The sequence below is a fragment of the Ambystoma mexicanum genome, chromosome 5p (assembly GCF_040938575.1).
Source record: "Ambystoma mexicanum isolate Mex_15411 chromosome 5p, UKY_AmexF1_1, whole genome shotgun sequence".
NCBI classification, from domain to species: domain Eukaryota; kingdom Metazoa; phylum Chordata; class Amphibia; order Caudata; family Ambystomatidae; genus Ambystoma; species Ambystoma mexicanum.
Window position 1 is genome coordinate 671,184,326 of NC_090930.1, and position 13,475 is coordinate 671,197,800.

The 13,475-nt window shown below is 41.5% G+C and overlaps 1 protein-coding gene across 1 annotated transcript in view; it reads right to left on the reverse strand.

Annotated features, from left to right (window-relative positions):
- Positions 1-13,475, reverse strand: part of FRMPD3 (FERM and PDZ domain containing 3) — a 1,207,861-nt gene that overhangs the window by 290,496 nt on the left and 903,890 nt on the right. The window contains exon 13 of the mRNA XM_069613047.1: positions 3,479-3,623. Within this exon, the coding sequence (XP_069469148.1) occupies positions 3,479-3,623 (145 nt within the window). The remainder of the gene's footprint in view (positions 1-3,478; positions 3,624-13,475) is intronic.

The window sequence follows — 13,475 nt, forward strand, 5'->3', positions numbered from 1 at the left end:
AACTCTGGGTGGGTGATATTGTATGTATGTGTGTTTTATGTAAAGCGCTTCGGTGTAAACACTATATAAATAACACATCATTAAATCATAGGGTTCATGAACGCGGGCACGCCAAGGTAAGATGATCATCACTTCCCACATCCACTAAATTTCAAGGGTTTTGTTGAGTTAAATCTGATCAACTTAACTAACATTTTCCCAATGAATATATATATGCATAGGTCTAAAAAATGAGGGAAAGCCACTCCTTACTCTTCAGCCTTTCCAGCGGCAGCACTTGTTTGTTTCTATTAAGCAGCTTGAAGTGATTGATCTGCCTCCCTCGTGTGGAAACACTTGATTGCCTCTATAAGCCTCTAGCACTAGAGGGCGATTAATGATGGCTCAAGTGATGGTCAAGGAGGTCTGATTTACAGTGAAGAGGACGACTCCTTTGACTTTCCCTGTGCCAAGCAGGGTGCCAATACTTCTCTTGGGGGGTAGGGGAGTATATCAGTATTTGAACAAAAGGGACATTTTCACTACAATATTATGACTATTATTATGACTATTATTATTATTATTATTATTATTATTATTATTATTATTATTATGGTATTATTTGAACTTGGACCAAGCTTCGGGAACAAACAGAGTACTTTATAATCATAGGGGGAGAAACAAGGTGAGGGAACAGAGGAACAGGGGAGTGGGGGTCTAACAACACAGTTGGAAGAGCAACTGTCTGGGGTGGATCTACAAGTAACTAAAGGAAGAAGCACTGGGGATCAGATCACTCAGTCTCAGGTAAGGTGGGGCTGGGTGCTCTATGGACCTATGTATTAGGGAGGTTAAATAGTTTAAACTCTGTCATAAAACTAGAGCACCTCATTTAAATATGTTATCACATTCCTTTGGCTATGTGGGTTTGAAGAACATTTCTGTGAAAGTGCATTGAAGGTTGCAAAGGATTCAAATAGGAAAATAAATGCATGCTTTTGACAGCTATTTTTCTATGAAAGTACACATCCCTTTATATCTTATAATAGTAGGTACATTGAGTTATTAAAGTACTAGGAAACAAAAAGATCCCAAGGACACTTTGCTGAGAAGCACACACTCTGTAGAGTCTATTTTTTAAAGGAAATAAAACATATTTTATTTTAGAGTAGCTGATATACCCGGCGTTCTCCAGGATTTCATTTTATCGTAGGTACTATTCTTTAGAACTCCCTTAAGGCAGCTTCACGCTTTTTGGAAAGACTCCATAAGAAAGGTGAAAAGAAACATTAACTTAATGTTTTGATTATTTAATTGTTTGTTCTTCTTAAAAACAAATTCTGAAACTTATAACTCTACATAAGAAAAACATGGAGGTTCCTGAGTAGCATGACGGGTGACATGATGCCGCGGGTGCCAACAACTATGGGTCTATAGTTTAATATTACCAAAGTACATGTTCATTGCAAGGCTTGTTTATAAACCACATTTTTTGTTTTGCCAGTTGGAGCAGAGATATACAACTGATCTGGGGAACCCACTATAGAACACGCAACCGTGGGGGAAACATGGAGATTCCAAGTTGATACCGGTGCACTTGATCGACTTGCCCTGTGCCTTGTTGATCGTGAAACCATATGTCAGCATGCCCAGGAACTGTGGGTGCTTGAATCTGAACTGCATGTCTGTCCATTTGATTGGATTGTGGAGGATGAATACATTGTTTCCCTTTCCCTTTCCGGTCAACACTGTCACTTCAATTACGTTGGGCAGCAATTTCTTAATGCACAGTTTTGAGCCATTACACAGCCTAGGTGGGTTGAGATTGTGAAGCAGCATGATGGGTGACCCACCCTTCAGTCGAAGATGATGTGGTGGCATTCCCTGAGTGTCGAGTGAGTGGAGGAATTCTGTTGAATAGTTTACGGCTTCATCGGTATCCACTACCCTATTGAATGAGTTGTACTTATTAACTGTGCCCAGAGGCATATCCTGAATCTGATTATTAATTTCCTTGATTGAATAATTTATTACAGCAAGGATGGCTCGTACACACAACTCGTCAAATACCACCTTAACACTATTCCTAAGAGAGTAACAGAAATGCCTTTCACGACTCTTTATATAGCAACCATTTGGAAACTTCTGGAATGCTACCTGCCTTCACATTCACCTCTCAGGTCCATTCGCCTCCCATATGCCTCACCTTCGCCTCCCGTACTCCTTTGGTTTATGCCTCTCATACGCCAATGCTTCGCCAAGCCACAAACCCACAAACAATGTTTGTCTTTTATATACATAGATTGAAACTGAGTTTTAAACTTTGTCCGTGTAAACCCAATGAAGTGAATCCAACGAAATGGGTAGTTAAACAATACAGTAACAATTTTTCACATCTCATAGAAATTGACCTAGAGCACGGAGGTCCAAAATACACATGAGCCAGATTATTTAATGTTTCAGTGCTAAACATTGAGCAAATGCACTTAGCTCTGTTTTTGCCGCTTGTCCCTGGTCTATATTACATAACGAGTTTTGCACTGGGGCAAAAAAGAAGTAGTCCCTATTTGTGTGCAATGTTTCTTGCACTACATAAAAAGAAGCTGATTTTTTGTATCCCATATTTTATGTTGGAAAAATGGTTCAATATGTTTTTGGTCCTTATTGCATAAACAGAACAACATTAAAAAAAAAGGTTTCCATTGCTTTGTTTTCCTGACTTGGTTCAAAATGTTATTTAATATGGTCCTGCTAAGTTCGGAGCAAATCCTATTTGCTCCTTTGCCTGTCATGCTGGCAGATAATGTGCAGAATTATGTCGCTCCATAGCAAAATCCTTATGTAATATTATTTGGAGCTAAAACTCTCTATTGCACTCTGTACGACATAATTATCAAAACCGGTGCAAAGGGTATTTGTTCCATTTTAGCATCAGTGCAAAGGTTAGATAAAATGGCTGCCAGAACATGCAGCAAATGAACTATTGCAGGGATTGGCAACCTCCAGTTCTCCAGATAGTTTGGACTATAAATCTCATTATCCCTAGCCATCAGAGTCAAAGGAGTGGCTCATGGGCGTTGTCATTCCGAAAGATGCAAACATCACTTTACAGCCACAAACATGCAAACATGCAAATATAGCAGCACAGTTTTTGCCCTAGCTATGCAAAGTATTTGAACACTATTGTGAGATTTTGAGGGGTTGTGTACAGGTCCAGAGGTCATTAAACTCCCTGAATATAAGGAAAACACATGGACTCACAAATAAATGGGCGACTTTCAGTATATGTAAATTCATAAATGAGCATTATGAAGCTCCTCAAAATATAGTAATACAAAATAGCAAAAATATCAATAAATATACAGTAATGACATGGAGATGCATTGGGAGTGTGACCTCTCCCTCACCTTTAATGCACAGATATTCATTTACATTGGGTGGCTCAGTTTGCTTTTGATCCCTTTTAGGCAGTTGTAGAGAAGCAGAGAGTGAAACATACCTGCCTTGATAATCTGAGGAGGAAGGGGTTGGCTTGCTGTTTTATAAAAGATAACCTTCTTGGGGTCCACAAGCAGCTGATAATACCCTGCTATGAGGCAAGCGAAGCTTGTGGCTTCTGGCCACTCCATCAAAAAGACCAGGGGCTGAAATAGAAAAAGAAAGCAAAGCTAAATCACAGCAATGATAGATTTCCACCATTGGGCACTAGGTTTCATCCACAGAGCTCTCAGTCATGTGTGAGGTTTGAGTGGACTAATCAATATTCACAGAGTAAATTAGTGTTTTAAAGTATTGAAAGAGGATTCATGAATGAAACACACATTCTAGCCTTACAGTTGCGAGAACACCATACCAATCAAAATCACAGAGCTACATCTCGCGACAAAATTATCTTCATTATGTGGCAGAGGAAAGAATGGACTAAACTAACAAGCTGTATTTCAATGCACAGATATTTTACTTGGTTAAATTGATTTCTTTCCTACTGATAGTGCGCCGATTCGTGGGATCTTCTCACTTCTCCACAGAGGGTGGTCCTTTCCCTGTGAGGTTGGCGAGGTGAGGCAGCTACCAATAGTCCCCCTAGGGGCGGTGGAATGCAGGACCTCACAGGAAGAGACTCCCTCCTAGAGGTAAGAACTCTGAGCCCATGAAGGACCTCCCTATACCCATTTCCCCAGAAGCCATGACCCTGGTAAATCCATCTAACATCCACCCTGAGAGTGCTACTGTTTGTTGTTGTGAAGTATCTTCTATCTCACCTTCAAGATCTGCTTTGACTAAGACTAGGAAGAGCCAAGGACATATACAGAGTAACAGGAGACTGTATTACCAAGAGACTGTGACGATGTGGCCCCAAGGAGGCATGAGAATAGCATCAAGAACACCAAAGGAAGATGTTGAGGTTACACTGGGGTGGGCAAGCTACATGACGTAAAGACTGATAAAGGGCTAATGTTGTGGGGAACCAGGAACAGCTGCAAGATAAGCCAAAGAACCAAGAGTCAAGAGCCCAAGTCAAGTATCCCTCAGTAGTTAAATCCCTCCTCGCAGTAGTGATATCCAGAGTACCAAAAGTCAGGTCTTTTTCAGGAGTAATCTCCCTTGTCATAATAGTGACACCCAGCAAATTAAGAGTCAGGGAAGTCACGGGAGGAATCTCCCTTGTTACAATAGTACAATAGTAATCTACAAAGCAGCCAAAGTGCATCAGGGATGATATCCCTGACATAGTGATGACAGCAAAAGCAGTAAAAACCAAGAGTGACTCGGTGGTGAACTCCCTCGTCACAGTGGTGAACACATTAAGCCTGGAAAACATTTATTAAGTCAAGAACTGTCTGGGAGCAAACTCCCCAATGATCAAGTTCAGATCCAGGACCCAGGAAGCCCTAACTGTGGAAGGGATATGAGAAGAAGAATTGATAAAACTAGGCCGCTTGTGGCTCAAATAACCACAGTTCAGAGGTCCTGGGGCAACATGTTCAGCTTGATGTTTCTGAGTAGAGAGATCTGATACCAGGTCATTTCACAATGTGTTGTTGGAAGGACAGATTGCTATCCACAATAAAGTCTTGGGATTTTATTGAGTGGGCGAGGTGAGGGTTGAACCAGTCCAAGAGCGTTTCATCCAGCCACCTTTCAGTGAGTTTGTGGTTGGACCGGTGGCCAATGAGTATGAATTCAGTATTGGTGGGTTAAGCTTTAAGGAGGACCTGGCCATAAATCAGCACTGTTTCAAGGATATCTGAGAATGTAGCCTCAGTGAGGGAAGTGTTGTCTATATGAAGAGCATTAGCAGCAGCACCACGTTTTTAAAGGCTGTTGGTCATAAGGATGTTGGGAAAGGGAACGAGGGTCAATGGATTTGGATCAATTGATGTGGAGGCTTGTGTTTCTGATCTTGTTGATAAAGAATATATTCATAGAATCACACTTATCCTGAGATTCAGGTACCTCTGAGTCTGGTATGGGGTTCAGCCAGTATTTGAGTGTTGTGAAAAGGGCTTTGCTCCTTTTAGAGGATGCTGAAATGGTGGTGGTGTAATGCGCAGCATGGGCTTTGGATATCTGGATCTATCATTTTGGATGTAAGGTCTTTAGGGATAGATTGTCGTCTGGTTTGTGGGCCTTAAGATCCCTTATGGACTTTTTGTTAATGGATTTCTTTAGTTTACCAGGTGGTGGGCAGTTTGGTTCTGGCACAACCCTATCTTTTCATAGTGAAAGTGTCTTATAACTCCTCTGAGGTTGGCTAAAGGTTTATAACAATAAGGTGATGTTTGCAGAGTTGGGGGAGTTGGAGACACTGTTATACAGAACCTCCACTATAAAGGATTTAAAAAAACAAAGAGCCACCATTGGGATTTTATCCTGACCCTTGTGTCTCTCAGAGACTGTGATAAGGAAGATATAATGGTGTGATGTCATATGATATGATAGGTTATTTATAACGCACTTAACACCTAGATGTTTCTAAGTGCAGACCCGGGGATCAAACCTGTGGTGCTTTGTGTGGTCGTGCTTCCAAGGCGAGCATGTTGCCCCTGAGCTATGCTCCCAAGACAAGTGCATGGTCTGTCCATTTGAGAACTATGCAGATTAGGAGGAGGAACAAAATAAAATGAGGTTTAGTGTATTACACATAATCTGTGTAGGGGCTAATACGCATATATTTATATCTAACTATTTTGCTAGGGACAGGAATGGTTTCCGGTGGTTTAGGTTGCTTGAGTCCAAGAAGGTTAAAGTATCCAAGCAAGATATTGTCAATGTCAGATACAATATGCAGAAATCAAGTCTGTAATCTGCTCTAGGATATAGAAAGTGGCAGTTTTCTTATGTGATAAAGGGAATTGGCAAGTAAGTGTTTTCATTAAATCGAATGGTGATTGATTGTGCACCGTACAAGGCCAGTTGATTTTGTGGATGACTGCCACTCATATACCTGTTTTCCCCAACTGATCAGCAAAATGAATGCTGTATCTGGGAGGGGTGGACATCAACAGTTGGGAGGGGTGCATATATCGAATTTGCTCAATTCAAAGCAACCATGACTAAAGCTCTCAAAATGAAATTGTTTGCCATAGTTTGGAAAAGTGGCATTCTAGTCATAACTCTGTAAATACATTATTGTCAGGTGGACCCCTGATGATCAAGCTTTTTCACTCTACAATTACTTGTAGGGCCATAGGGGCAAGGTCTACATTCAAGGTTAACAGGGCAGTTCTGCCACTTTGGTGACCTCAATGATTGTGGCCCAACAAGAAAAGTGGGAGAGTTTTTTTTATCGTAAAGTGGAAAACACATATGAATCATGTGGCATTGAAGTACCACAGTCCTAAGACTCAGTCAGAATCTAGGTGGGTAGAGGCTGAGACATGGAGGTTTTTGTTTCATCCAGGAGAAAGAACCCAAGATTGGTCAGCTAAAGTCTGATCAGCAAAGATCTGGTTAGCTTGTAGTTTGGGTTTGTGTGTTAGGGTTCGATAAGTCAGCAGCTTTCTTGGTTGTATGTGATTTCCTCAAAAAACAATTGGTCGAGGGAGATTTTGCCATATTGGTTCTTTGTTTAGGACATTCCTACAAAAATGTAAGTGGAGAGACGACCTGCAAAGCCTCTTCCCCACCCCCACCTTTTCTATTACCCAAACCCACCCCCACATACATTTGCATTGAAATTCATCCAAAAATTCGTCCACAAATATTCTACAAATTCTCCCTCGACCAATTCTGATGCCAAAACCTCCCTGTCCCACTTTATTGATATCTTTATTTGGTATTTATAGGTAGCTTGCACTATGTGCAAGGGTCGATTGTGTGAATGCTGTAAGGTAGAGAGAAATGAAGATGTGAGGGGATTAGAGGCTAACCCAGAATCATTGAGCAAAATGGTACCTTCTTGAACAGGAATGCTGATCTGGTGTTTCTGGAGTATGTGTTTGTTGTCACTGTTAACGAAGGTTCTTGCTGCTCTGGCTTCATTTAAAGTGTTCTGACCTTTATGCATTGTGCACATACCTTGTGCATGTTTGAAATGCAACTTCAGTTTTTTTTCGGGAGACATTGGAGCATTTGGAGTTCTGAGATGATTTAATGATGCTTTTGGAGCGTCACAAGGAATCTAGTTGCTTCATCTTGGATGCTTTGCAGTCTGTTCATTAGGTAACCCAGGGGTGCCAGATAGAGGCTGCTGGTGTAGTCTAATGGTGAGAGTAGATCACTGCCATGTTTCTGTGCATGAAGGTCAGGTACGGCGTGATGCACTCTGTCATTTCAAAGAAGACAGTCCTTTTGTTACATTTCACCTGCAGTTCGAGTGTGAGGTTGATGTGCATTAAGAGCCTGGAGTTTTTGATGAATGTCTTAAGTAGAGGGCAAGTTCCCATTTCTTTGGTCCAAGAGGTGTACGTCTAGATAGCATGGCGCCACAGATCCTACACTCAGTTTTGGTTGGACTGATTTCCAGTCTATTTGTTGTAATTCAAGAGTCAATCTGCACAAGTACTGTCTCTTAGGAGATTTTAGAGGATTGATTATTTTGGCATCCCCTTAATCTTGAGCTGTATTCTTTTGACAGTTCGACTGAGATTTGGTAAAATCTGACCTGGCAGAATGCATATTGTGACTTTTTTTCACCTAGGAGAAGGGACTAAAATGTCCTTGTCTAGGATAAGCAGAGTCCCACGCTACACACATTGCTTCTAGATCCGTAGCATTAACAATGCCATTCATTTCCTCTTGTGATTGTGAATAATGCAATAGGTCCTTAGACTTTCGACATCCCTTCTACTTGAGATTTTAGCAGAGAAGCAAGCAGAAACAATTCTACAGTTTTTAAATCATGTTAAAATATTTTACCTTCTGAAACTGCAACCTGCAATTCCTGATAATTTAGGCAAACATCAGTAGGTTAACCTTACGCTGATCAATCATGCCCAGGCCTTTTGTATGATGTTTTTTTTTTTAAAAAAAATGTATTTGCAATGGTTAAAATAAACCTTCTGCAACATCATTAACATCATTAAAAAGTAGAAATGACATAGAAATAGTTTCTACATATAATAAAACAATTATTAGAGGACACATATAAAACGCATAAGCACATAAAATCCTTCTTTTAAAACCCAATAGATTTCATCATATATAATACAATCCATAAAAATATTATCTATGGGGCCATCTCTTAAAATGTATATAACATTCATTTATATAGTATCAATCGGCCGAGCTGTGTTATTCTCTACACGCCTCAACATCTCTTTCCAAATATAAAAAGCCCCTGCCGTTACGACCATGCACCTAGCATAATCGAGGTTACTCCAGAATTGATCGGAAGTGATGGTTTTTGTCCAATGCATATCCCTTATTATAGTCCATAGTCAAGGAAGAACAGCCAGTCAGCACATGACAGCTGGTTTCAATAACATACTTACATAAACTACACGTCCTTTCTTCATAGGGAATCCCCCTCCATCTACCTAGATGTTCATTTGTAGGCAAGATGTTAAATCCTAAGTAGGTAATGAAATGCCTAAATTGTGGTTTGGCTGCTTTGGTCAAATATAGGCAGGGTAGATTAGGCGTAAAGCTCTGTCCTGCACATATGCACCTGCATATATGTAATACATTTTTTTGTCTGCAGTCCAGATAGACTCAATCTGTGTCCCAGACCGCAGTGTTGCTTTTTAAAGTAGTTTAAAAAGTTTTGGCTTTGGAAGTCGGGTCTATCTAGGCAACATGTATAAATTGAACGGAAAAAGTTATTGAGCTTCGAACATAATAAAATGTATGTTGCGTCTTACTGAGTTGTGGTTAGAAAAAGCAAAATAAACCACTAATAGAGTTAATTGCTTCAAAAGTACTCAGATAGAAGACAGTGCCAAGTCTAGGTTTCAAAAACTGGATGTCATGTCAATTGCCACCAGATGGCCATGGATAGAACCCTGAAGACCAGCCACGTAAGCATTGATAGCTGTCACAGATGATTATACAATCAGAGCAAGTAGCAAGCCCTTGCCTGCAGAAAAAATGGTGCTCCAGAGTTTGCACCTGGTGATCAACCATAATGATCGGAGATATTGAACACCCAATTCCAGTCTAAAGGCTAGTAGAGGTACTGATTGGGGAACTGCCAGAATATACCTCTGAATTTTACCTTCCAATACCTCTAACCAAGAATTCTTATCCTCAGGCAAGAACACAGTACCATATAAAATCCCTGGAATTATGGACGTGCAATAAACCTTGATCATGCTTTCCAAGCTCCCTCATCCTTGAATACGGATAACGTTTCTTGTTACCCGCCACTTACTCATAATCTTGGGTGAGAAGAAATCTCAACAAAAAAAATAACTAGTGGGCGACTTGATGGGAAAGCCCAAATAGAGATAGTTAGTTACTACCTCTATCGGGGTATGGTGAAGACAACTGGCCTAATTTGCATTATTTTAGTTTTCCCAATATTAATTATGAGATCATTTTCTCTAGCATAATGCATCAGTGCGGTGATGGAATGCTGTAGGTTGATTGGAGTTTGGTCCATAATAATCATGTCATCCGCATAGCATAGCCAAGGGATGCCTTCAATCATCCCCAATAGAGGGAGGAAAGTTACAGACCCGACTAAGGTCTTGCACCATGTCTGAGGTGTATCAATTGTATAAAATGGGGGCGAGAGTACAGCCCTGTTTTAGCCCAATGTTAGTTAATATTGGCGATGTCAGCAGACCCTCACGATTGAAGCAGAATTTAACTGTATTTCTGTGTAGAGGGACTGGATAAAGAAGAGAAGTTGGGGGTCAATGTTCCATTCCCTCAGTTTTGCCCAGAGACGAGGCCAATTGATGAAGTCAAAAGCCTACAAAAAACTGATGTAACAGATATATAAAGGCTTGCCCTTAGTCACTGCAGATGATATCAGATTTAAAAGGATGCTAATATTATGAGAGGTGGAATGATGCTTCCGAAAGCCTGTCTGACATTTATGCATCAACTGATTAGAATAAACCCAACGATTTAATTTTTTTAAAAGAAGGGAAGCAAATATTTTTGAACTGGTATTCAACATGGCTAGAAGCCGATAGTTGGATGGATTATCCGTCATGCCCCTTTCAGGACCACTATCAGGATAGATGTCCTCCAGCTAGGAGGAATGATACCAGTCCTCCAAATATCCACAAACAGGTCATAGAGAATGTAAGCTCACATCTTCGGATTAGCCCTAAGCACTGCATTGGCGAAACCGTCTGGGCCAGGTGCTCTCACATTTTCGAGGGATTTTATAATGAGTAGAAGATCCAATTCATCAAAGCCATGTTCCCTGTTCACTTTACTACTATATACTAAGGGGTTAGTGTGCAATTCAGAGACTTTGTACTAAAGTCCTTTGATTTATGTTATCCAAATCTGTCCCGAGATGGTGACATCGTCATATTTCATACCACCAACTCAAGAGTCCTTAATAAGAGACCAACACGTATTATTATCGTTGGATCTGAGACGCTGGAACAAAAATAACCAGTTACCATTGGATGGGGTACACTTATTCATTCTGAGACAATTTTTTTATTTGGTCGCCAGACTGGTGAGTTGCTGTGCTTATTCCCCATTATTCAAACTCAGAGTTGTATCAATCTCCGCTCTTGACTTTCTGTTTTCCCTTTGCTTGCTCTGTATTATGCTATCAAACACCCGGGGATTCAAATAGGTCCTGGCCCGCTGGTATAGATATAGATGGCCGGCCAAAATCTTCATTATATGTTGGATGTTGCACTGATTCCTGCTCAACCAGTAGACCACTGCTAGGCCGTGAGTAGTGAAGATACCAGATAGCTTGCCGATATTGGCATCAGACCATACAAGGTGATTCACTGGGATGTTAGGTGTAGGATTAGTACCTAAATGCGGTAAGGAAATCAGTTTTGCCAAAACGCTAGACCAAGTTAGAACTGCCTGGTCACTCGAAGTGTGGACACCAATATTCAAAGCCCCAGAGTAGTCCCAGAGCGACCAATCCAAGAGAACGTAATCCAGAAAGGAATACACAGTGTTATTAGTCCAAGTGGACTGCAATTTGGCACAATCTAGTTGTTTAGCATTCAGACAGGCCAAATCATGTGTCTGAATAAGATTCTGGCTTTTTGTGCATCGCTGAGAATGAGTCTTCAGCATTCCCTGTTCAGAAATAAAACCCTTAGAGGTAGATGATGTATCAAACAGAGAGGGATAATTAAAGTCCCCAGCTATCAGCAACAAACCTTTAGGGCACATGACCTCGCATGCTGTAATCATATGTTCCATTACATGGAAAATATCAGGATCTGAAGCATCTCCCAATGTAGGCATATATACATTGAGAACCAATATTGATTGCCGTTTATTTCCCAGCAAGATGATTATTGCTGGTAGGATGTAGTGAGATTGCAAATCATGTGTACAATTCTTAATGCTAATGTGTGCTCTCACACCAATCAGCATGCCACATTTCGGCATACCTTTATCAGACAGAGTGGCATTCCCACAAATAGTTTGGAAGCCATCCAGCCTGAAAGGAGAGGTGAGCCATGTCTTCTGCAATAGAAACATTTTGCAATGTATTATCTGCTGTAACCCTGGGCCCTGGTTTAGTATAGAACTATGCCCTCTTGTATTCCAACATAGCCAATTGATAGCTTTCTGATAGGAAGAGGTTCAATTGATGCCCACTGTCCGTGGACCCTATTTGTAGGGGCAGATGAGCCATGTTTGTAATGGGTTAGTGATGCTCTAAGGCTAGCTCTTTCCGTAGTCACAACACCATGGAGATTTGCCTGAGGTCTAGTTGCCACCTCCAGATGGGCCACTGCCTTTCTACAGACCGTCAATACAAATCCGAGGCTGTCGAGCTCTAAGGTGCAAGAGCACAGCAGAGCTACCACCGCTGGGGATAAAAACTAGATCAGAGTCCAATTATAACAATCACCCACAGCAGGCAGTTCAATGCAAGTACTATTCGTTGTGCTCTAGTCCACCAAGTTGGGTACTAGGAACCAAAGAGTCATCAAGTTAGAACAGTTCAGGAATGGGCTGTCCCATGCTGGGTTTAGTTCTTATACGATTACCCACCTCCGAACAGGTAAGTGCACCAATTTGCTGGAAACCAAGGGTTTACTATGGGAAGCTCCTGGACTTATTTTGGCATGGAGGAACTTCTGCATAATAGAGGGATCCGGCAGTATGGGGTAATTGGTACATTTCCCATAAAGGGTGTGCACAAGATCTGAGGAGCGCCCAATGGATTCTGTGCCTGCCACCTTAGTTTTTATCACCGAGCAGGCCAGGGAACTGGGATTCTTAGATATGGCCCAACCATCCAACGGGCACATAAATGCTCCTCCCTGGTGCAGCCATCCCCTTGTGGTTTTCAGACTCTAACCCCATTTACAGTGGGGCCCTTCCTGCTTAGGGTTGCCCTCCTCCGGACATGGGGCTGAGCCGACTGCCCTGCCACACCTCCTTCGAGCTCAGATTCCTCTTCAAAATGAGTCAGCGCCTTCTTCAGGCAGTTCCTCCACCTTGAATTGATAATAGGTTTGACTTCCGGTGATGAGCATACTACACACAAAGCCTGCCCTTCTTCCACCCATGATAAGTTGGCAACGGACTGAGAGATGGCCAGCAGAGAGCCCACCACCTCTTTGTTGACAATCCTACCAATAGGGTAAATGGTGGACTAAAGTTGGTTGTCATCCTCTGCTTGCAGTCAGCAGGCTTGCTCTTTATGTAATACAAAGCCTTAGTAATTTGGCCTGCCAAAAAGGAGTCTGTTACTCAGTGTAATGGTGTGCAATGGTGTGAGCATTATTACAGTTCATTAAAGCCTTATTTGGAGCAGTGCTCTCGTCATCACTAGATGATTCTGAAAAGTCTGATGTCGACGCCAAAAGTCCGGGTGCTCTCCATTTAGTGCCTGGGTTTCTCCCATTGAATCTCGCCTTAGCCCTAAACACATGTTC